The following is a 24,026-nucleotide window of genomic DNA, read 5'->3' as shown; positions in this document are numbered from 1 at the left end:
ACCTCGGGGGAGGTGGGGAGGGGGGTTGCTCTGCCCTGCGTGAACACCTAGGAGGCTAGAAATTTAAGGGGTCCCTAAGGGTCATCCATTCCAACCCTATTCCTCTGCCCTGCAAGAACACCTAGGAGGCTAGAAATTTAAGGGGCCCCTAGGGGTCATCCATTCCAACCCCATTCCTCTGCCCTGCAAGAACACCTAGGAGGCTAGAAATTTAAGGGGTCCCTAGGGGTCATCCATTCCAACCCCATTCCTCTGCCCTGCAAGAACACCTAGGAGACTAGAAATTTAAGGGGTCCCTAAGGGTCATCCATTCCAGCCCCATTCCTCTGCTCTGCAAGAACACCTAGGAGGCTAGAAATTTAAGGGGCCCCTAAGGGTCATCCATTCCAACCCCATTCCTCTGCCCTGCAAGAACACCTAGGAGGCTAGAAATTTAAGGGTCCCCTAAAGGTCATCCATTCCAGCCCCATTCCTCTGCATTCCGTGTGTGTGTGTGTGTGTGTATATATATATATATATATATATATATATAAATGTGTGTTCTGCGTGAATATGTGCAGAGATATATATGTGTTTGTGTGTGTGTTTTGCCTTGATGTGTGAAATAGGAAACGAGAAATCAAAGGGAACCTAAAGGGGCATCCAGTCCACCCCCTTCTTCTGTCCCGGAGGAATAAATGTGAATATAAAGACGTGTGTATGTTATCAGCTGTTGTGGATACTGTGAATATGCCGAGATATTTATTGGTATGTGTCTCTGGCATATATGTGTATATCAGTCTTGTCTGCATGTATTTATAAAAAGGTGTGTGTGTGTGTGTGAATATATATATATATATGGATGTGTGTGTGTGTGTGTTCTATATGTATATGTATATGTGAGGAGAGTGGGGTCTGTACCTGTACATCTAATCTAATCTATGCAAGGGACCCCAAAGGGTCATCCAGTCCAGCCCCTTCTTCTTCTCTGAAGGAATAAATAGGACCCTAGAAATGGAAGGGACCCCAAAGGGCCATCCAGTCCAGCCCCTTCTAACCCTAACCGTTCCCCCTTCTTTTTTGTTAAAGAGCCAGGCACAAAATGCTCTAAAGCGTGCTCATTTTGTCAAACACACCTCTTATGATCTGCCCAGGGCCCCATTTTCAACCCCAAAATGCAAGTTAATGCATCCTGTATCCCCCACTACTTGCCACCCCAGAATGCCTTTTGCACATGTAATAATAATAATAATAATAATAATAATAATAAATTTGTCACCTCGTAAATGCCAGAAAAGGATGCGATTGTCATGCATTCTTTTATGACTTTAGAAGCACTTCAGAGCTATCCCTGCATTCCTTGCAAAAGCATGTATCGTTTTGCCAATTGCCTACTTGACAACAGCAACAAACGTAACATTCGAATGTTACATTCGCATTTTAGCATGGATTCTCCAAGGAAAAAAGTGCCCTTTCATTGTTCCCTTTCCCTTTCATTAGCTGACTTCCAGCAAAGGGATACTGTTGCAAAGGGCAAATACACACACACACACACACACCAGGAAAAAACACAACAAAACATGCGCTCATTTTGCCAAAAATAGTTTATTTAAAAAGGGAGGAAAGTGCCTGATGGGAGCTCTGTTCATGCCCTGCCTTTGACCTGACCTGAACTGCCCCCTTTCCTCCTGCTTACACTTTGCCATTGCCTTCCACTGAGGCTGAGACACAGTGACCTGTCAGTTCCAACTGACCCATGGAATCAGTTGGGAATAAAATGGAAATGCAGCGCAGGCATTCTGACTGTAGCACCCGCATATAACACAAACAGTAATAATAATAACAACAACAATAATAATGGCGCTTAAGTTCCAGGAGCAAGAAGAAAGCAAGCACCCCAAAAATCATGTGCATAAATTGTCAAAAGAGGCTGTTCCTGCTGCATCCATTTCCCTACATCCCCAGCTTCTCTCCACAGCCCTATTTCCCTGGGCAATCCTCCTCCTCCTCTTCCTTCCGACCCTCACCTCCCTCTGAGCTGCCCTGGGTCCTTCATCCTCCTCCTCCTGCTCCATTATAGGATGCCCTCTGTGGCTCCCTTCTTCCCAGGGCTCCTTCCTCCTCCTCATCCTCCTCCATCACTTTCTCCACTCCTCCCCCCCACCAAAAGCCACCCTGATTTCCCCTTTTGCCTTCTGTCACCCTTTGCATCCAGATTCCCCTTTTTCCTTCGGCTCATTCCTTCTCCCCCTCCCCTCCGCTAAATAGGACCCTAAAGGTGGGGGGGACCCCCTCGCTCCCCCGGAAGCACAAAGGTCACGATGCCACCAAAGCCTCCAAAGGGCATGCGCAAGGATTTTGATGTGAAATGCTCGACAAAAACGGAAGGCGCTGGTGTAGTAGACAGTTCCGCTATGCATGGTTTCGCATCACGCAAATCGCAACTTTCACGCAATTGTAGCGCTAACATAACGTTACGGGGGAATGATGGAAAAGCAAGCAATGTGGTAAGACATCGCGTGAAACAGTCATTTCGCAATGTTCTTTACACTTCTTTAGCGCAATTGCAGGGTCCAAAACTTGAGTCTGATAAACTCCCTGGTGAAATGTCAGTGTTTGGCATGTTGACAGCAACTACCGTTCTACTTCTGTTACCTTTAATGCCTTAAAAAATAAAAATAAAGCACCACTGTTTGGAGAAAATGTTTATGTTTGCTACTTTTATTTATCCCTTCCTGTTATATCTTTTTCTGGCTGCATCTGCACTGCAGAAATAATCCAGGTTGACTCCCCTTTAACTGCTGTGGCTTGATGTTATGGAATCCAGCCATGCTCACTACTATTCTAGACCTGCCTCCTGTCCACTTCCACTTAAAGTGTTTTACATAGGCAAACATAGGATGGTTCCCTTCATGCCTAGGAAAAGATTTGGTGAGCTTCATAGTCCATTATTATTATTATTATTATTATTATTATTATTTGTACCCTGCTTTTCCCCAAAATTGGGACTCACCGTGGCTTACAGTCTAAAAACACAGTACAATTAAAAACTTGCAAAAGTGACAATTAAAATAGAATCAAATTATTAGGATATTAAAACCGATCATTTGTTTAAAAATAGAATGCAATTAAAAAGATAAAAGCACTTAAAAACCATACACTTTAAAATAATGCAACACCCCCAGGACACATTTTTAAATGGGCACATTTTTATAAAACGATAAAGACATTCAGTACTCTAGGGCAGAGTGTGTACTAAACCTTTCTTTTCATCTAACATAGTAACCTGGTTCTCAAAACAGGATAAATTAGCTGATAATCTCAGCAAAGTGTATCCTGGGGAAGTGGGGGAAGACATTCCCTGTGAATCTTCAGGTTACTTATCAAATTTTCACTCCTAAAATCCATATCTTACCCTTTGTGGTATCCTCCCCTTGAAGAGGCACATCAACTTGATATTGGAATGCCATGAGCATACACCAGGTGCTTTGGTTTAAGAGTGTTTATTGATGCTTTCATCGAGGATTTCCTTTCCCCATGCTTCAATATTGGGTCCTTTCCAGGCAGGGCCTCTCCAAAAGTACCGTTTTGTCACAAGGTGCATCTACTCTGTAAAATAATGCAGTTTGACACCATTTTAACTGCCACGGTTCCATCCTACAGAATCCTTGGATCTGTTGTTTTGTGAGGCACCAGAACTTTTTGGCAGAGGAGGCTAGAAACCTTATAAAATGACAAATCCCAGATTCCATACGATGGGGCTGCAGCACTTAAAGTGGTGTCAAACTACATTATTTCTGCAGTGTAGATGCACCCCAAGAGAGAGACTGAAGTCTTTCAGTAAACTTGGTTTCAAGTGTAAATAATAATAATAATAACAATAATACTAATAATCTGCCTCTCCCCATGGATTGAGGTGGGAAACAACAATAATTCACAGACACACTATATCAGTTAAAACCCATCAGTTAAAATACGCATCAGTTTGAAAGGACAAATAAGATATACACATATTAAAACAATCGACATTTAAAATTTACAATTTTAACTATTAACCTATTAACAAATTAAAACCTCTAGATATTGGTCAGCTTTTAAAAATAACTCCTCGAAAAATTGTTTTAACTTTTGTTAATAAAACAAGTGGCATCCCAGATTCTTGATTTCTGACTGTCATTCTGGGTGTAAACCGGATCTTCACTCTTGTGCAACTAGGAAAGGAGCGTGAGCCAGATTTTCATCTGCAATAAACCATGCTTTCCTGAAATGTGTCAAATTGCCCGGAGTGCATCCCATCACCACCAGCATCACTATCCTATTCTGCCTTGCCAATTTGCTTTGTCAAAATGTCTTGCATGGTATTGCTACTGACACAACCAATTCCCATCCCTTTGACAGAACTCCCTCCCACCCTGCAGCGAATTTTGACAGCAACTATCTCATATGCACAGATGCTTCAGCTTTCAGAGTTGGTGGCAATTGGATCAGACTGATGCTCATTTCTAGGCCTGCTATACCCTGTGCTTTTCATAAGTGACCATCTATCACATAGCTGCCATTGTCATTCCCTTACAGTGATTCAGAGAAAGCAAGCACCCTGACGGAGACACTGCCAGTCAAGAAGCATAATAGCATGTATCTCACTCTCCCTGATGCCCATGATACTGATTCTGGTAAGAAAAACAAAACATGACTTCTGGCAACCTAAATTCCATGCAGACTTGCACATGAAAGTAGACCATCCCTCCATCTACGATTTGACAAGTTACTCCCCCTGCAATTGTATGAGAGAAAGAATACAGTAATTTTAAAAAGGCACCCAAAAGTTTCTATCCATAGAGGAGACTGCCTGTTGCATCTCTAAATGAGTCATGTTGCTAATTTAGCATCCATCCATTCTGCCTCTTTAGTTCATCCTACTATTATCTCTAAATGGAGCATTCACTCTCTCCAGAATACTGAGATGCAGCAGAATGATCAAGCTCTAGAGGAGCTGTTTTATGTGTGTGTGTTCTTGTAAAAACTTCAAACCTAGGCTTGCCTGGTTTTTATCAACTGCCCAAGATAGAGATCCATGCAGAATTTTACGGAAAGGTATGGATCCTGTTCTATTCTGAGACAACTTCATTATTTGTTCCAAGAAATATCCCATGGGTAGGTAAGCCAAAATTAGTAAACTGAGGTTATCATCCTTTCTAAATATCCAGGCTCTGGAACTCTCTTCCTAGAGAAGTTAGACTGGCATCCTCCCTGCTTTCTTTGTGCTGACAGGTAAAGACTTTTCTGTTTCACCAGGCATTTGATGAGTGAATATATAAGGCCTGTCTCATCAAAACAGTGCACTGGATCCTGCTAATTGTTGTGCTTCTCTGATATATGCTTCAATCTGGTTTTAATTTTTTTGATTGTTTAATCTTGTTTTAACTTTGGTATTTCATTGTATGGTCCTAGTGTGCAGTATTGTGCCCTTGAGTCCAAGGGTTACAGGTTCACATGAAGTCTTGGTAGCGTGGGTTACTAATATTTGAACTTTTGGGTAATTTTTAATTAATTTTTTTACTTTAGATTTTTTTAATATAGGGAATCACATAGTGGATATGGCTCTGTTTCCAAGCAGGTACCATTTAGATACTGGAATGCTGTTCCTGCGCAGTTCCTACACAGCTGGGAGGACATTTAAATGACTCATCTGCATCAGTAGGGGCTCATTTATATCAGTATTTCTCTTGAGGAGTCAGCTCCCACCTATGCAGCTGGATGATTTAAATACAGTTTCAGCCATGCAAGAGCTGCTGGAACATCTGAAGGACACTGCAGGGTCACTGAGGATGTAGCAAAGAATCGTGTATAAATGTGTTTTCTGATCACAATTGCTCTTTTATGCCTCAGAAATACCTCTGTTACTATCCTGTTAAAGGTAATCCATAAGCAAACCAGTGATCATGCCAAGAGAATGTCTGTCTTCTCTATTCAGTTAATATTCTACTATTGAATGACAATTTCGTTATTCCTGTGGAATGATGCCTTAATTGGTGGACAGAGTTTGGAAGCAGGCAATCTTCTAGAGCCAATAATCTTTTTATTTTCTCAGTTATGCCCATGGGATTAATCCTACATCATTGTATAGAGCTGTTTCCAAGAAATTTCTGCCCCCAGAAATTTTGCCATCCTGTTGAAGCCATCAGGTCACTGCTTGAGATGATAGTAAGGATGTTTTTTAAAGCAAAGGAAGAAAATGAGGGGAGAAATGGCTTTCTCATTTGGGATTGGGACTCTTCTGCATGCAGAAATAACCTTGAGCATTCAAATTTAAACAGAGCCAGTATTCTAGTCCTTATGTTTTCGAAGTTAGTCTTCAGGGTGTGGGAATAATATTGGGTCAATTTCAAAAGCAGAAGGAACTGCTGTACAAAATTTCTGGTAGTTGGGAAAAATAGCTCATTTCTCTTCCCTGCAACAAACAAGGCAAATAATACTATATCGGTTTATTATAAATTGTGTGCAACAGCAAAAGAGTGGAGAAAATATGTGACTATATAGAGGTTTACATAAAGTCATAAAGTACAGAAGTGGTAGAATTCACATTCTTCTGAAGTAGAATTTGGGTTTCCCTTGTGGGGAGTTTTTTGTGTAACCCAGACTAACCAACTGCTTTTGGAATACTCCCAAAGTAGTTCTTATTGTTGACATGGCTTAGCAAAGTGGCAGAGAAATGAGCTGACCCCTCTCAGTTAGCTCGAGAAAAGTATTATGATTAAGGATATATCCACGCTGTAGAAATAAAGCAGTTTGATGTGACTTTAACTGCCATGACTCTGTCCTACAGAATCCTGGGATTAATAGTTTGGTGAGGCATCAGACCTTTCTGACAGACCAGGCTGAATACCTCACCAAACTACAAATGCTAGGATTCCACAGGATGGAGCCATGCCAGTTAAAGTGGTATCAAACTGCTTTATTTCTGCAGTGTGGAAGAGCTGCCAGTCTTGAAGGATTCTTCAGAAGTTTTGCTTATATTTGGTTGGTTCAATACAAGTTCTTATCCACCTGTAGTTTTTTGTGGGTTTTTCAGGCTATGTGGCCATGTTCTAGAAGAGTTTCTTCCTGATGTTTTGCCAGCATCTAATCCACCTGATTGGGATTTGGGCACTTCCTTAAGGACCAGTGTGCCTTGTTTTGTCTGATCAGTGTTGTGTATGCATTTCAGGTTCTCAGCGAGCCTCTTCCATCGCAGCTTCCCGGCTGGAACAAGCCATGTCTGAAGTAACCATGCCCAGTTGTGCCTTGAAGCAAGGGCCTATGCAGCTGTGGACTACTCTAGAACAGATTTGGTTGCAGGCTGGTAAGTCTTTTATTTTCTCTTTTAAAATGGTTCCATGTGCTGTGTTTGGTTTTAGAGTCTGACTCAGATGGCATAAATACCATTGCTGCAGATGTTTGTCACAGTTTTAACAGCATTTCATGTTGTGGATTGGGGATTCCATACCTTATTCCCCCCCATACCTATAATCCACTGGATATGTTGACTGAAGGATTCTGGAAATTATAATACAAAATCTTTTGGAGGCTCTGGAAAAGATTGAAATGGGATTTACTACAGATCCGTACCAAAAAATGCTATGTAGGGGCAGTTGAGCAGTATGAAATATTAAGGACTCTTTCTTCTACTCAAAGTTTCATTGTCAGTTTGGCTGCTAGCTGTTACTGTTACCCTGTCGGAGCTTTTTTATATCACAGATCCTGTTGCATAAGCTGGCATCTATTCCTGCATCTTGCAGTACTGTATTATTTTAAGCCTTTTTCACTTGACTGCTATGCCCCACTCTCTTTGCCATTGCCGGTACTCTTAGCTAAGCCCATGCTTTACCAAATATGGCCACTCGCAGAAGAACTTGCTCTAGTAATTTGATCCTGGATTGGCTGAACGCCGTCAGCATATAGAGCCTTACAAACCTTCCCAGGTAGATGATTAAGTTATGTTCTGCAGTGCACATGCAAAGAGACAGCTGAAACATCTTGTCTCTTGGCATTTTTGCTTCAAATCTTCTGCAAAATTGAACGTGTCATTTCTGTCCCCCAGGAGCAAATTAGACATTTGCCCTTAAAGAAATATTGGAATGAACACACCATCGATCTTCGGTGTAGTTGGAATTGAGGACAGCATAACACAGTGAGCTAATGGAAAACATCTGTTCTCTCGTGTTGCGTGTGCACTAGGATCATTCCTATATATTTATATCTATATATATCCCATCACATAGAGTTTTTAATATATAAGGTTTTGAAATTGTCCTGGGAAACAGCATTTTCAATTCTGAAGGAAAAATGGTGAGAGAAAGACAGTCTTCTAAATGAGAAACTTCACAAGGTCAAGAGCTGAAATGTTTATCTCAAATGTGTCAGATTCTGCACAACTACATTAGCAGATTCTGCTTTTTCTCCAGGGAATACCCATCAATGTGTAGGTCACCACTGGGACTCACTCCCCCTTCCAGATAATCATGCAGTACTCTTCAGTCTGTCAAATACTTTCACTTACAACTATAATGCTCTCCCTTATTAAATTTTTGTACTAGTTTTTGCTATCGCCAAAGAAAACAGTATAGCTTGAATAACCCCTCCCTGAGCAGATTGCTCTACTCTAGGGCACATGTGGGCTTTGCTGGCAGTGCAGTGAATAGGATAGCTTCCTTTCTAGAGCATGGAAAATTTCCTTTTTTGTACCAAAACTCCTAAAATCCCCTAGTCATCATGGTCACTGTACAGCCCCAGCATATATGTTTTCCAAACTCTATTCAGATCACAGGAGCCTGAAGTAGAGTCGTAGGGCCCAATCGCACTATACTGTTACAGTGCTATATTCAACTTTAACAGCCATGACAACATCCTCTGGAATCCTGGGATTTGCAGTTTAGGGAGGGGCATTGAGAGAGTTTAGCCTCACTAAACTACAAACCTTAGAATTCCACAGGCTGTTGCCATGGCAGTTAATGTGGAATATTGCGTTATAACAGTGTAGTGTTATAATTTAGATACCAATTTAGACCACAGTCTTAACCAGCCAAGAAGACCAAGGTTCCTGTGGAAGCTCTATTGAATCCAAATCCCTCCCAGTTTGGAAACACTGGGAATTATTTATAATTATTTCCCAGATCAGCTTTGTGGCAGACTTGTAGCTGTCTCTCTGGCTTGGAGGAGGTTTGTCAGCTTCTCCTTCACCTTGCTACATCCTCTCTTTTTTTGGCCCTTCTGTAGACATATATCACTGGCAAAATAGGGTTTTGATTGCAAAAAGGGATTTTTGATGGCAGGAGTGGGCTGTACCCAGTCCTTCATTACTACAGCCAGGACATTTTTTAGTGAGGGCTGCATTGCTTCTTAGGTTTATATTATTAAATTTGATGTTGTTGTATTGTTGTTGTTGTGTGGCTTCAGGTCATTTCCAACTTATGGTGTACCTAAGGTGAAACCTATCAAGGGGTTTTCTTGGCAAGAGTTGTTCAGAGGTTTTCCATTGCCTTCCCCTGAAGCTGAGAGCATGTGACTTGCCCAGGGTCACCTAGAGGATTTCATAGCTGAGCTGGGAATCAAACCCTGCTCTCCAGAGTCATAGGAGTATATCACACGGGGCTTTTTGCAGGTCAGATCCAGGGTGACTCCTGGTTCAGCTATGCGAATTCACGTAACGTGAATGTTTTATCATACCTGGTTGCCCTTCCTTTGCCCTTCCGAATTGAGGAGGAATCAAATCCAAGGCAAGTCACGTGATGCGGATTCATGCAAAGTGGAGTGAGTGCAAATTGTATTACCACAGCGGTGCATACCATGCGGATCCAACAATTCGAATTGGGACACTTGTGCATGCACAGTGGGGGCCTGGACGCTGTCCTCCTTCCCTGCCCCCTCCTTAGCTGCCATCCTTCATCAGACTGAAGGAGCAGTCAGGGGATGATGGGATAGGTCACAGGGGTTCACTGGAGCCAGGTTTCGGATGCTGGAGCATTCAGGGAATGATGGGATAGGTTGCAGGGGGTCACTGGAACCAGGATTCAGATGCAGGAGAAGGCAGGGGATGATGGGGTGGGTGGCAGGGGATCACTGGGACCAGGATTCGGATGCAAGAGCAGGCAGGGGATGATGGGATGGGTGGCAGGGGGTCACTGGGGTCAGGATTCAGATGCAGGAGAAGGCAGGGGATGATGGGATAGGTTGCAGGGTAGAGAGGAGGAGGGGGATGAAGGAGCTGGACGCAGGGGGCCAAGGGGGGGGGCGACATTGGAGTGATCTTCCACACCAGACCAGTTCGAAGTGAAATTGAAGTGAGCTTGAAAGCGAATTCTGTGAATTCACTTTTTTTCCGATTTTACCAAAATGAGGGGTCACTTTGGAATCACTGCGGAAGCGCCACAAAAGGAGTGCCCATAGAAAGGAATCTCATCTGATAACATATTCACGTTATGACATGAATTCGCATTGTGGATCCGCAGTCACCCCGGATCTGAGCTCCAAAAATCCCCCAAAACCTCAGTGTAATAAACACCATAGTCCAACACTCAAACCACTACACCACACTATCCCACTATCCCTCCTCCAAAATAGGACTTAAAATGGCTAATGATGAAATGAATTAAACAGTACAAGTTAAAAACAAAAATGAGATACCTGAAGACAAACAAGCTTGCTCCAGCTTCTAGGTGGCAAAATGGGTAGATCAGAATATTAGAGGAAGCAATTTTAAAATGATTGCCAGAAACCAAGGAGGGAGAAGCTGCCTGAATCACTTGAGAAGCTGAGTGGATCCCTGAATCCTAAACTCTGTTCACATAATCCATCTGGTAGAAGGAATCCGCTTCTCTGCAATAATTCAGTGTTGTCAGCTCTTGTTTCTACCAGACTAACAGTATGTGTACTAGCTGGTGGAGGGTTGGATCCTGGGTGGTTTTTCTTGCTGAAATCCATTTTAAAAAGCCATTTCACTTTCAGAAACAGAAATCCAATTGTTTCTGCCTTGGTAGTGACAGGAAGAATGATTTTTGACATTCTTCTGGAAACCATCCAGTGCTGCAGATTGGTTTAGCGTGAGCCAGCATGAGTAAGCTGTGCTCCTTTTCATTGTACATCAATGCAAAATCAACATAGCATGCTCAGCAACAAAAGGCTGACAAAAGTAATGCAAGTCAAGGACTACCTTTGCATTTGTTCTGCATAGGACAGAAATTCCTTCATGGAGTATTTGCTGTTGTTTTCAACGTTTGCTCCAGTTTGACACTGTGTTAGTAGCAGAACTTGGAGAATTACTTCAAAAACGGAATTAGTTACAGTTACCATTCTCTCTCTCTCTATATATATATATATATCTTAGCTAGGTACATTTTTTGTTACACATGTTAAACTACAGTACTACTTACTCACTATTCAAAAGTAACTAAATGCTTACTGTTAGTTAACTTTGTTAAAATATCTGAATGTTACAAGAAGCTGGCCAATGGTTTAAAGCAGACTTACCAAAGGAAGCCACAAGCAATCTGTAATTATTTAAGTATCTGCAAAGCAGTTACAATCCACACCAAAAGACATAAAGTTATCCCTCATTATGATAGAGTTGTAATGTAATTTAGTTACCGTATATACTCGACTATAAGTCGAAAAATTTATGCCTCAAAATGGGCTTCAAAATCCTGGGATAGACGTATATAAGGGTCAATCCCCCTTTCCAAGGCTGGGATCGCCAAAACCGGGAGAAAAAGAGAGAGTCCAAAGCTCCTTTGCAAGGCTGGGGTCGGAGGAAGGCAGGGAGAAAGAAATGGGGAGAGATGAGCCTTGCATCCCAAAGCTCCTTTGCAAGGCTGGGGTTGGAAGAAGGCAGGGAGAAAGAAATGGGGAGAGATGAGCCTTGCATCCCAAAGCTCCTTTGCAAGGCTGGGAGAAAGAGAAATAGGGGGAATCATGGGAAAGTAGAGTTGGAAGAGACCTCAAGTGCCATCCAGTCCAACCCCCTGCCATGCAGGAACTCTCAATCAAAGCATACCCGACAGATAGCCACCCAGCCTCTGTTTAAAAACCTCCAGAGGAGGAGGCTCCACCACACTTCGAAGGAGTGTGTTCCACATCTAACAGCTTTTACTGTCAGGAAGTTTCCCCTAAAGTTGAGGTGGAATCTCTTTTCCTGTAGCTGTCATATAGAGGAATGGAAGTACTCAAGATATTTGGAAACTACACTCAGTATTTCATTTCAGCAAGTATCATTGATCTCTTAAACTCACCAGAACAGCCTTCTATCTCAAACCTCATTTGCAAGGCTTTTTTTCTGGCCCAAGCTGAAGGAATGGCAAGAGAAACAGAGAGGTGATAGGGGTTTGTTTAATAGTTAAAGATACCCTGGTGGGACACCCCAACCTTCTTGCTGAAGAAGTCTCCAATGGTCTGTTCTATTGCAATGCCTGACAGTAAAAAAAACAGCTCCGGCAGTGGCTTTTTTTTTTTTGGTACTTCCCTTCCTTGGCAGACAGTGGCCGCTTCTCTGCTGCACCAGGAAAGCCTCAAAGGGCCACCGTAGTTCCTTTTTTCCATCCAGGCATTGCAAAAGGCCTCCAGAGAGAGTAGAGTGTTGGTGCTACTTCTGTGTTCTCTTCAGAGGGACAAAGATCTTACCTCTCTCTGCTGTACTTTTTTCACCACTGTACCTCTAGTACAGAAAGTCAGGCTTTTCCTTACTTTGTTATATGTGTGTGATATTGCAATAAATCCAAGCAAAAGTCTCCCATCCATCCCACTGTTAAAACAGTAGGTACTTCAAAATAGGAAAATTAGCTTTTGCTCTCTACAAAATGAGTTGTGCAAAGAAAATGAGAGCTTCTTACACAGCATAATTCAAGCTAAAAGTGATTGAATATACAAAGGAAATTTATGGAAAGTTATAAAGTTACAGAAATTAATCACTGCTAGTTCTCTGGCACTGTTTCTTTTGCTTCATCTTTTAGATCCTTTGTTACACATCCCTAAGTTTTACCCTCGACTTATCTAAGGGTCATATCAAAATCCAAGATTTTGGCCCCCAAACCTGCCCTCGACTTATACATGAGGTCGACTTATACATGAGTATGTACGGTATGCCTTATTGGTGCAAAAAGATATTCTTTACAAGTAACAAGCTTTTAGGTTGGTATCTTTCTTGTACAGTAGGAGAATAGCTATCCTCTGTCTTGGTTCTCTATAGGTTGTTGCTTGGAAGGCCTGGCCTTACAACAGCCTTTCAGCTTATCTGCACTATCACTTTTGTTCCAGCTGCTTCTTTCTCCTTCAGTCATTCTCCTCCGATATCATGGATGAGAAATGTGACATTCCAGATATTGTTAGGCTAGTGTGGACTAGATGTGAGTTTAGCAGCCTGCATACCCTGAAGAACAGTCAGCATGGTGTATTTTGAGCATTGGACTCTGATTCTAGAGACCAGAGTTTGAATCCCTGCTCAGCTGTGAAACACACTGGTTGTCCCTGGGCAAGTCACATTCTCTCAGCTTCAGAGGAAGGCAAAGGCAAACCCCTCTGAACAAATCTTCCTTAGAGTCTTTTCACCTGAAGTTGGAAACAACTAGAAGACATGCAACCAAAATAACCTAAAGTAATAAGATCCCATCTGATCTTGAAAGCTAAGTGGCATCAGCCATGTTTATTATTTGGATGGGGTAGTATCCTTGGATGGGAAGGAACTGGCAAAACCACCTCTGAATATTCGTTGCCTAAGAAAACCCTATGAAATCATTGGGGTTGCCTTAGGTCAAAAGGCAACTTGAAGGCACAGAGAGAGAGAGAGAGAGAGAGGCAATTAGTATAAGGAACTACGTCTCCCAGCATTCCTCACAGTTGGACATGTTGTCCAGATTTATGGGGCTGCAGTCTATCTTCTGGAGGGCTAAATGTTCCCCCGCCCTCTTCCACAGTTGATGTGTTACACTAGGACTTTGGAACACCAGCATCTAGAGTCTGAATCCCTGCTCAGCTGTGGAAACCTTAAAGTCATTTCTGACTAATAGTGACACTAAAGTGAACCTATCATGGGATTTATTTGGCAACATTTGTTCAGAGGGGGTTTGCAATTGCCTTCCTCTGAGGCTAAGAGAGTGTAACTTACCCAAGGTTATTCAATGGGTTTCCATGGCCGAGCCAGAATTCAAAACCTGGTCTCCCGAGTCATAGTCCAGCGCTCAAACCACTATACCACAGTGCCAACAGGCTTTATATAAATCTATGGTGTGGCCACATTTTGGAATATTGTGTTGTCCCAGTCAAAATAAGAATATCATAGAACTGGAAAAAGTTACAGAAGACAGGAACTTAAATTATCAAGCCTGGTCCTTTTTTTTCCTTCACTGAAACAGAATAATGACAGCTAGTGAGTGACATATCAAATTTTTAATATAAATATAGAGGTTCAGCCAACAGAATTGTCTGCAGTAGGTTCTTACCATACAAATAAAGACACCATATCATACAACACATGATTTATTTAACTGATTGCCCTAGGATATAGTGACAGCAGAGCTTGGAAAAGTTACCTGTTAGTACTAGTAGTCCTAGAATCTGTCTGGTAGGCCATCAATCTAAATTTCTTCTTTGGGGAGGTTTACAGCTGGAGATGAGGAATTTGTGATTATCCTACTGTTTTGCATTTTCATATCTAGTCTACAGGGATTCCCCCCTGTGATGATGATGATAATAATAATACACTTACGCGCTCAAGCCATGGGACGTGCGCGGGGCGGAAGGGATGGCGCGTCCCATTCAATTGAATGGGCGCATGCGCCCGTTGCGCCCCGCGCGCCGCCACACTGCCGCACCGCCGTGCACGAGCGGGCTTGAGCATAGGCGGAATTCGCCTTACGCGGAGGGATCCGGAACGGATCCCTTCGTAAGGCGAGGGCCAACTATAATAATAATAATAATAATAATAATAATAATAGGATTTATTTATATGCCGCCCAGTCACTGGGAATCCGGGCGGCTTACAACAGAGGGGATAATACAGTCGGTCCTCGCCTTACGCGGGGGATCCGTTCCGGATCCCACCGTGTAAGGCGAATTCCGTCTATGCTCAAGCCCCATTGGAAACAATGGGGCTTGTGCACGGCGGCGCGGTGGCGCGCGCCCCTTCAAATGAATGGGACGCGCCGCCCCTTCTGCCCCGCGCGGCTTGAGCGCCTATGCTTAAGCCGCGTATGGCGCGCCCGCGTATGGCGCGGGCGCACTGTAGACAGTTCCCTACCCTCAGGTTTACAATCTAAAAAGACACAACACAAAAGGAGAAGGGAATGGTGAGAGGGGAGGGGATCAGGTCCAGCCCTCTGAGGCCTGGACCAAGGCAAATGGACTGGAGGGAGGGCTCTTCTTCTTCAGGCTAGCCCTGGTGGAGCTGGGCCTGCCTTGTCATCTCCCTCGCAGGCCGGAGGATGATAGTTATGGAGGGAGGAGTCTCTTCTTCCAGGCTAGCCCTGATGGAGCTGAGTTTCAGGGTTACTTGATCTCCTGAATAGATGAAGCTGTTTTCATTTTTCAGGAACAGATTGGCTTGCAGCCACAGTATAACCTGGAATGACCACATCAGAATCTGGGAAAGCAAGGGGAGGCAGAATAAGACATGGTAATTAACCATTCCCTTCTCTTTTTGTGTCATGTCTTTTTAGATTGTAAGCCTGAGGGCAGGGAACCATCTGTTATCCCCTCTGTTGTAAGCCGCCCAGATTCCCAGTGATTGGGCGGCATATAAATAAATCCTATTATTTTTATTATTAAATCTGAGCTGCTGCCATGCTGCAGAATTAATGCAGTTTGACATCACTTAAACTGTCTTGGTTCCTTCCTATGGAATCCTAAGCTTTGTAGGTCGTGTTCCCACTATGATTTAAAGCAAATTGCTAATCGGGTTATATGACTGTCGTTCCCATTTGAGATCGGCTTATAGTGACCCTAAAGTGATCCTATTGTGATCAGTTTCAATCGCGATGAAGTGAGGCAAATGCAAAAAAACCCTTTTTCTTAGTTCTTTTTAAAATAATCGATTCCGATGCATGTTCAATAAGTGGGAATGAAGGATCTGAATCACATCATTCTGCAGGAGAGGGGCTAATGACAGAGGAGTGTTTACCATCCCTCCTCAGTTTTTGGTAGATCCACCATTATTTCCCAGTGCTGTTTGTGATGTGGTGCATGATTTTTAAAAAAAATAAAATAAAATTGATAGAATATTCAATCCATTAATTTTGCAGCTACTTGCAATCAGTGAGGCAAGTAGTTGCAAAACCAATGAATCGATTCTTCTATCAATTTTTATATATATATATATATATATATATATATATATATAAATGTAGTTCCCAAGGCAGGCTCCCAGGATGCTCCTTACATCATTGATGACGCACATATGATTGACATGCATTTTGAAGCAGCGCAAACTAGTGGGGATGAGAATCATGCCAAAAAAAGGAGCGATTGCAAGGAAATAATGAAAAGATAGGCTTTCATAATGGGAACGAAGGACCCTTTGGAATCAGTTTACCAACACGAAACGAAGGTGACTTGCAAACCAGTTTAAATGTAAGTGGGAATGAGCCCATAGTGTGTTGTGGCAACAGAGCTCTCTGATAGAGAAGGCTAAATATCTCACAAAACTGCAAATTCCAGGATTCCATAACACTGAGCCATGGCTGTTAGAGCAGTGCCAAAGTGCATTGATTCTGCAGTGTAGCTGCAGCCTGTGATTTGTGTAGCTTTCAGCACTTATCAAGTTAAGTAACATTTGGCTCATGGGTAGCTTAAAACAAGGGTGAGCAACTACAAATAGGGCAGGGGCTATTTCCCCTTGCATGCCCATCCCATGTCTCATACAGTTACTCCTATCTTGATTAGAAATGATATGACATCACTCCTAATTATTCCTGACTTTTCAATATATTTAGGGAAATTGGGTTTGTGTGGGGAAATCAGTGATTTGGAACCAGTTTAGGCTGTTCAGAGGCAAAAAAAAAAGTTGTGTGATGAAAAAATGGGGATCAGAGTGCTTTGAGGATGCAAAAGAGATCCCAGGGGTGGAACTTTCCCCATTGACCCAAAAATATATTGCCCACTCTTTGTGCAAGTGTTTATTCACAGTGCCTGCATGGTTGCCTGGAGGTGATGTTCACCTCCAGATGATCAAGTGAGTGGAGATGTGCATGCCTGATCAAACAGTTCCTCTTTCTCCTAGTCTGATTTATGTTGAGCCCTCTGTATATTAGTCCCATAGATGAAAAGTGCTTCTGGTTCAACAGTAAGCAGAATGAATGACTAATAGGAGCATAAAATTTAATTTCTTGGAAGCACATGTTTATTGTAAGCCTAAATAACCTCCCTTTGTCATATCATTTTTCTTCTTTGTTGGCTTCGCATGAGTCCTGTTCTGTTCAGCTTTCTAGCCCATCAGCTGCTTTCCTTCTTCTTCATGCCAGGAAGATTCTGCTTCTGTCAAGCTGTTTTATTTTACTTTTTAATGTTTAAAAACAATAAGGGGCAGAGCTGCTTTTCAACAGTTTTTAAACTTAACTCTGTGCAAATTAAACCACCCACGCCTCCTCTTATTGATGATCTTTCTGCTTACAGATACAAGGGCTGGGGTTTAAATATGTCCTGCTGCCATAAATATGCTTTGTTGTTCTCATTTAGATCCAGTCTTGTCATGCTCCTGGTTTTTAATGCCCCCCTTTCCCATTTAGCAGCTACAACAGAAAGGGATTTATAGACGTGCACAGATTCATTGCAACTGAAAGACTAGAAAGTATTCTTCAGCTCTTGCATTCAAGAGGTGCACATTTCTCCATTTCCCCCTCTTTTTTGGGAGATGGGTGACTAGAAGTATATTTTCGGTTGCTAATAGATTGACAAATATGGCAATACCCTTATGCAATATTCCTCCTCTGAGCCTCATTCATTTCCCACCTCACTTGAGATATTTTAATGCATCTGCCTAGTTTTTAGGCATGTCAGTTAGGTCTACCGATTTCACGCTCAAAAGTCTGCCAGATGTTTTAAGCACCTCTCTGAAAATGGACCACACAGAATGTAAAGTTTTGAAATGTGCCTGAAATTTATTTCAACCTTTGAAGGATGGGGTTTCAGGTTACTCTCTGTGACATAGGAATGAGGGAATCTGTTCCTGGCTTCTGTATGATCATCCATATATCCTTTCTGTATCATTTCTATAATATATATATATATATATATATATGAAATGATACAGAAAGGATACAGAAAGGATATATGGATTATATATATATATAGAATGTAAGGAGACCCACCAATTCATGATAGCAAAAACATGTCTACAGTATTTTACTCAAAATAATTACTTTGAAACATGTTTTGGAGCCATTTTTTTTCCAAGCCAGCCATCATGTTGGAACATCCAGAAATGCAAAAATGAGTGGATAAATAAGCTATGGTCCACACATTAGCCTAAAACGGTTAGAAAGTCCCCTGTCTATTCCTGCAGAATCTGGACCATGAGAGAACTTTGTACCACATTGCCAGATTTTAACAGTGGCACCAAAAGAACCCTCCTCACAGGTGCACTATGGACACGCATTTCTTATTTTTAATCCAAATTGTTTTTCCAAAATCCTGATTTGGTAAAACAGACAAACAAACAAAAGGGTTAGCCCTCTGCAGCTCTAGGGCCCATTCACAACACACAAGTGTAGCAACGTTGATTCCACTTTAACTGCCATGGCAACATCCTGTGGAATTCTGGGGGTTGCTTTCTTTGGCTGAGGATTCTAAATAGGCCTCCCTAAATGGCAATTCCCAGAATTCCATAGGCTAGAACTATGACAGTTAAAGTGGAATATACTGTATATATCCATGTATAAGTCTAGAAATTGTAGTACAAAAAGTGACCCAAAAAACCTGAGTCAGCTTTTCCATGGCTCAGTGTAAGTACTACACTTTAACTCTTATTTAAAAAGGAGCCATCCCCTGGTGAAAGGCAAGACTGTAATCTGTCCTAAAAGCACTGCCCCCTCAGCTCTCTCATCCTGCCAATCTTTAGTGTGACCATAAACAGTTATAGCTGCTGGAATTTTGTAAATCCTTTGGCATTGTTTTTCCTTGCTTCATCCTTTAGAATCCCAAACTTTGGTTCTCCAGATGTTTTGGACGTCAACTCCCAGGATTCTTGGCTTTTGGCCATGGTGATTGGGGTCTCTGGGAATTGAAGTCCAAAACACCTGGCGGACCAAAGTTTGGGAATAATTTCTTTAGATCCTTTGTTAATGGTGCACAGCATTTTTATCTTTCTTGTTATACAGTTTTAAATTATGGGTGTTCTTACATGATAAGTCATTTAATGTTTTTAACTTTGTTTTCAGGTGTTTAGTTGTATCTTGTTTTAATCTAATTATAAACTGCCTTGTTGTGTGTGTGGTTTATAAAATAAACAAATACTGTTAAGCAGCACTAGCTTCATGAAGTATCTGCACTGCAACAATGCAAGAGCAGACTACCATAAGTGTATTATTTATACTGAGACAGTTCACCCTGACAAGGGAGCAACGAGAAGAAAAACCTAGAATTAAGGTTGCCAGAATGAAAACTGGAGATGACTCCTTTATCTTTAATGGTTGTATAGGAATTTCAGTACATGTTGCCTGCCATACAACCATTGCAACACCTGCTGAAATTCTCTCTTCAACATAACTATTAAAAATACAGGAACTGTCTTCTGTTTTTACTGTGGCAGCCCTAACTAGAACAGTTTCCATGAAGCACTGTGAATTTGGTGTACAGCCCACAAATCATTTAGTAAACTGCTCAATAAAGCTACAGATTTATAAGCAGCTATGAATAGTGACTTGCTGTTGTTGTTCATTGCCTTTGTGTTGACTACAACTCATGGCAACCCTTTCAATAAGATATCTCCAACTGATCTGCTTAGGTCCGGTCCTCCACTGTTCTGCTTAGGTCCTGTAAATTCAGACCCATGACCTCCCCTGATTGAGTCTATCCATTTATAGGCAGCTGTCTTCCTCTCATTCTGCTGCCTTCTATCTTCCCTAGCATTATTGTCTTTTCTAGTGAGTTGTGCATTCTCATTATGTGGCTAAAGTATGACAGCCTCAGTTTTGTCATCTTGGTTTCCAGGGAGTGTTCAGGCTTGATCTGTTTAAAAATCCATTTGTTTGTATGTTTGGCCATCCACAGCACTCTTCTCCAGCACCACATCTCAAACAAGTTTATTTTCTTCCTGTCGGCCTTCTTCACTGTCCAGCTCTCACATCCATACGTGGTGATAGGGAATATAATGACTTGGACAATTTTGACGTTAGTGTTCTGTTGTATATCTTTACACTTTAGAATCTTGTCTAGTTCTTTCATGACTGCCTTCTTATTCCTAGTATTCTTATTTATTGACTGTATTCTCCATTCTTATCAGTGTTTGATGCAGGGTACGCAAACTCTTTAACTGTTTTGATTTCCTCATTATCTAGGTTGAACCTATATAGAACCTCCATGGTCTTTATGTTCAGCAAGCAGTAAGCCTGCCTTTGCACTTTCTTTGTTTGCCTACCTCCTTGTCTGTGAAGTTTTCCGCTAGTAGTATGGTGTCATCTGCATATCTTAGATTGTTGATGTTCCTTTCTCATATCTTCACTCTTCCTCCTTCTAATGCAGTGCTTCTCAATTATTTTCTGTCATGCCCCCCCTAGGAAGAAGAAAACATTTTGCGCCCCCCGTGCGACTGTAAATAGTATCATTTGACTATAAAATTGTTATAAGTACACCTCTGCATAACAGAGCCTCGCGCCCCCCTTTACGGAGCCTCGCGCCCCCCCGGGGGGCCCGCCCCACTATTTGAGAAAGGCTGCTCTAATGGCATTTAAAAGACTAAATGCATTTAAAACTGTAGAATGGAAAACATGTTTGATGATTCTACAAAAAGAAAGACTGGAGAATGGGCATGGCAGTAAACTTATGGAGAATTGATATCAAGATGGTAATGGTGATAGTGATGAGTGACATCAGGTATCACTGGATATTTGTTGTAGCTGCCAAGCATAGCACGGATCGTTCCAGCCAGTAATGGATTTGGATTTCCTCTGCTGTCTTCTGCTAGGCCAAGATGAGCAGAAGTCCAACTTGCAACCATTTACTTTTGTGCTCCCACCTATTATTTTTGTCCCTGAAACCATCTGAAAGCATATGGTAACTTTTCTGCATCACAGGTGGTTGTGTGAATCATGATATTGCTGTTTCCTGAAGACCAACAAGTGCAACGTTATTCACTCAGTGCCTTTGAATACAATTTCACCCATGCTGTGCTTTGTAAGAAACACATCCTTGTGCTTTCATATGCCTGGAGGTAGCAGCAACGTGTCAGATCCTGGGGAGAAAGAGTGAGCAAGCCAAGATTTAGGACTTTAATAAAATTTCTCTTGTTGGAGATTGCTGTGATGTGCATGCCATGTAAACACTCCTGGCATTAACTGTAGTTAATAACACTTTGGAGGCTGATTGGCTCAGGCATTTTACTGCTGAAACAAGACAGGGAATTGCAATCATCACACCAAAACCCAAAGAATTTATTTCAGCTACAGGGAGCAAAAAGGTTACTTCACAGTGTCCTTCTTGACACTTTAAGTCATTGCCAGCAGGACCTCACCTTAGAATTCTCTCACATAGCAATCAACTTAATAGATAGCCTTTATGTTATGGCAACATAGTGCCCACAGTCACACCTAGAAAGCTGCTGTAGCCCTGAGCTGAATCTACACATGTAAAATATTGCATTTCAGTCTAAAGATACAGGCTTCATCCAAATCTGTTAATAAATTAGCATTTCCTCCAGCATTTCACAGGTAAAAACCCAGGATTTTTGTGGTCAAATAACAGCAGAGTGTGGTTAAGAGGGCAAAAGTTATTAATGAAGAAGAAAAGCAACAGTTTGCTTGTGCTTGGGTGTACAAGATTCTTCCTCCTCCTGTTCTTTCCCGCTGCTGAGTTAATTGTGTACAAACTACTTTTGCCCTTTGAATTCAGTTTGCCCCAAACTGAAGTACTGTAAGTAAGGATGAAGGTGAGAAATTGGAGAAGAGAAACTAGAACATTTTAAAAACAGCTGGAAAGTGGGATGGCAGAGGAATAATTGGGACTGTCCCTAGCAACATGCCTGAGGGCTTTAAAATGATACTTTTTTAAAAAACTATCCTGAATTTCAATCTATTTTTGGGGAAGAAGCAGTATATCTTTTGATTTTTTTTTTTAATGTGTGTTCTGTTGCCAGATTTGAGAGGTAAATTCGCATGGGTGGGTGGGTGGGTGGGTTGAAAGGCATGTTCAACACCAAATAGAAAGGGTCAGCATCATTTTTTTTTACTTTGTTCTTTGGACATTTACATAACTTTGAATATATGGTGTTACATTTATTCATAAGCCAGGGCCTGTGTACCCACACATCTAGTGTTTTACCTTCACTTCAACATTGGCACCCAATCTTGGCACTGATGGAGGATGTACTTTTGAGATGGGAGAAAGAGAGAGGGATATCTCATGGAGCAAGGAAAAGACAAGGGAGGGGGATCCAACAGCAGTGGTATCACTAAGTGGGTGAGGGGGCTGCAGACTGCAGCAAGTGACACCCCAGAGAGGGTCTACATCCTGTGGGGTGGTACACCAGGTGGGACTGACACAGCTGCTGTGTGAATGAGAACAGGCATTTTCTCGCTTGCCTAGCAGCCACGTCAGAACCCAAATGGTGCTCTTGAGGCCATGGCAGTCCCCCTAGTCCCTCCCCAATCCCAGATGCCATTGTGCAACAACTACTTAACATATTTGGGGAGCTTGGAGCCATGTCCTTGAGCCATGCCTATCAGGGTGGCCATTGTGAACTGCAGTTCTTACCATCTCTGGGGTGGTGAGAGCCATGTACATACATTGACAACATGTTGAGTTGGTGATTCAGGTGCAGTGTTCAAGCTAGTCCTGCTGGGGCAGCCATGCATTGAAACTCCCACATCCCTTTGGGGTAGGGAATGGTGTGCCTACTCCTGTCTGGAAATTCCGATTTTATTATTTATTATTAACCTTTATTTATGAAGCGCTGTAAATTTACACAGCACTGTACATGCAATCCTTTTAGTTAGACGGTTCCCTGCCCTCAGGCTTACAATCTAAAAAGACATAACACAGAAGGAGAAGGGAGTGGTGACGGGAAAGGGTAAGAGGTCCAGCAGTTCCTCTCAGCCTCCGAGGCCTGGACCAAGGCAGATGGACTGAAGGGAGGGCTTGGCTTCAAAATGGAAGGTTAATCATTATCCAGGGAAAATACATACTCACAAGTAGGATAATACATATACAGTACATAGCAATACAGGAAATGGATCGATAAACAGCCAACAACAGAACATCAGATAGTAAGCGACAATTATGCGATGCCTGGGAAGGCTTCTCTGAATAGGATGGTTTTCAACTCCGTTTTGAAGCTGGTTAATGAAGTGATGGCTCTTGCTTGTGGAGGAAGAAGGTTCCAGGAGTGAGGGGCAGCAAGTGAAAAGGGGCGAATCCAGGATGGGGCGGAGGAAATCCTGGGCTGAGACAGGAACCCTTGACTACCAGAACGGAGGGCCCTGGTGGGAAGGTGAGGAGAAAGAAGGTCTGATAAGTAAGGAGGGGCCAGTCCATGGAGGGCTTTGAATGTCGACAGCAGGAACTTATACTGAATGCGGAAAGGGAGAGGGAGCCAGTGAAGGGATGCCAACACAGGAGAGATGTGGTCAGAGCGGTGGGTGGAAGTGATAATGCGTGCAGCTGAATGCTGGACAGAGATTAAAGGACGGAGGTGAGAAAAAGGAAGCCCAGCCAGGAGGACATTACAGTAATCAAGTCGTGAGATCACTAGGGCATGGACCAGGATCTTGGCAGTAGAGGCGGAGAGATATGGTCGGATTTTGGCAATATTGTACAAAAAGAATCTACAAGCCTTGGCTGTGGTCTGGATCTGAGGGATACACGACAGAGAAGAATCA

At 42.3% G+C, this 24,026-nt stretch overlaps 1 protein-coding gene across 6 annotated transcripts in view; it reads left to right on the top strand.

The window, feature by feature from the left end:
* Positions 1 to 24,026, top strand: part of TTC7A (tetratricopeptide repeat domain 7A) — a 290,642-nt gene that overhangs the window by 191,039 nt on the left and 75,577 nt on the right. For all 6 annotated transcript variants that reach the window (XM_042476228.1, XM_042476218.1, XM_042476210.1 and 3 more), the window contains 2 exons: positions 4,555 to 4,652; positions 7,187 to 7,321. In XM_042476228.1, coding sequence (XP_042332162.1) covers positions 4,555 to 4,652; positions 7,187 to 7,321 — 233 coding nt within the window. The remainder of the gene's footprint in view (positions 1 to 4,554; positions 4,653 to 7,186; positions 7,322 to 24,026) is intronic.

The sequence above is a fragment of the Sceloporus undulatus genome, chromosome 1 (genome assembly GCF_019175285.1).
Source record: "Sceloporus undulatus isolate JIND9_A2432 ecotype Alabama chromosome 1, SceUnd_v1.1, whole genome shotgun sequence".
Classification (NCBI taxonomy): Eukaryota; Metazoa; Chordata; class Lepidosauria; order Squamata; family Phrynosomatidae; genus Sceloporus; species Sceloporus undulatus.
Note: the sequence above shows the minus strand (reverse complement) of the source record. Positions and strands in the feature narration are given on the sequence as shown.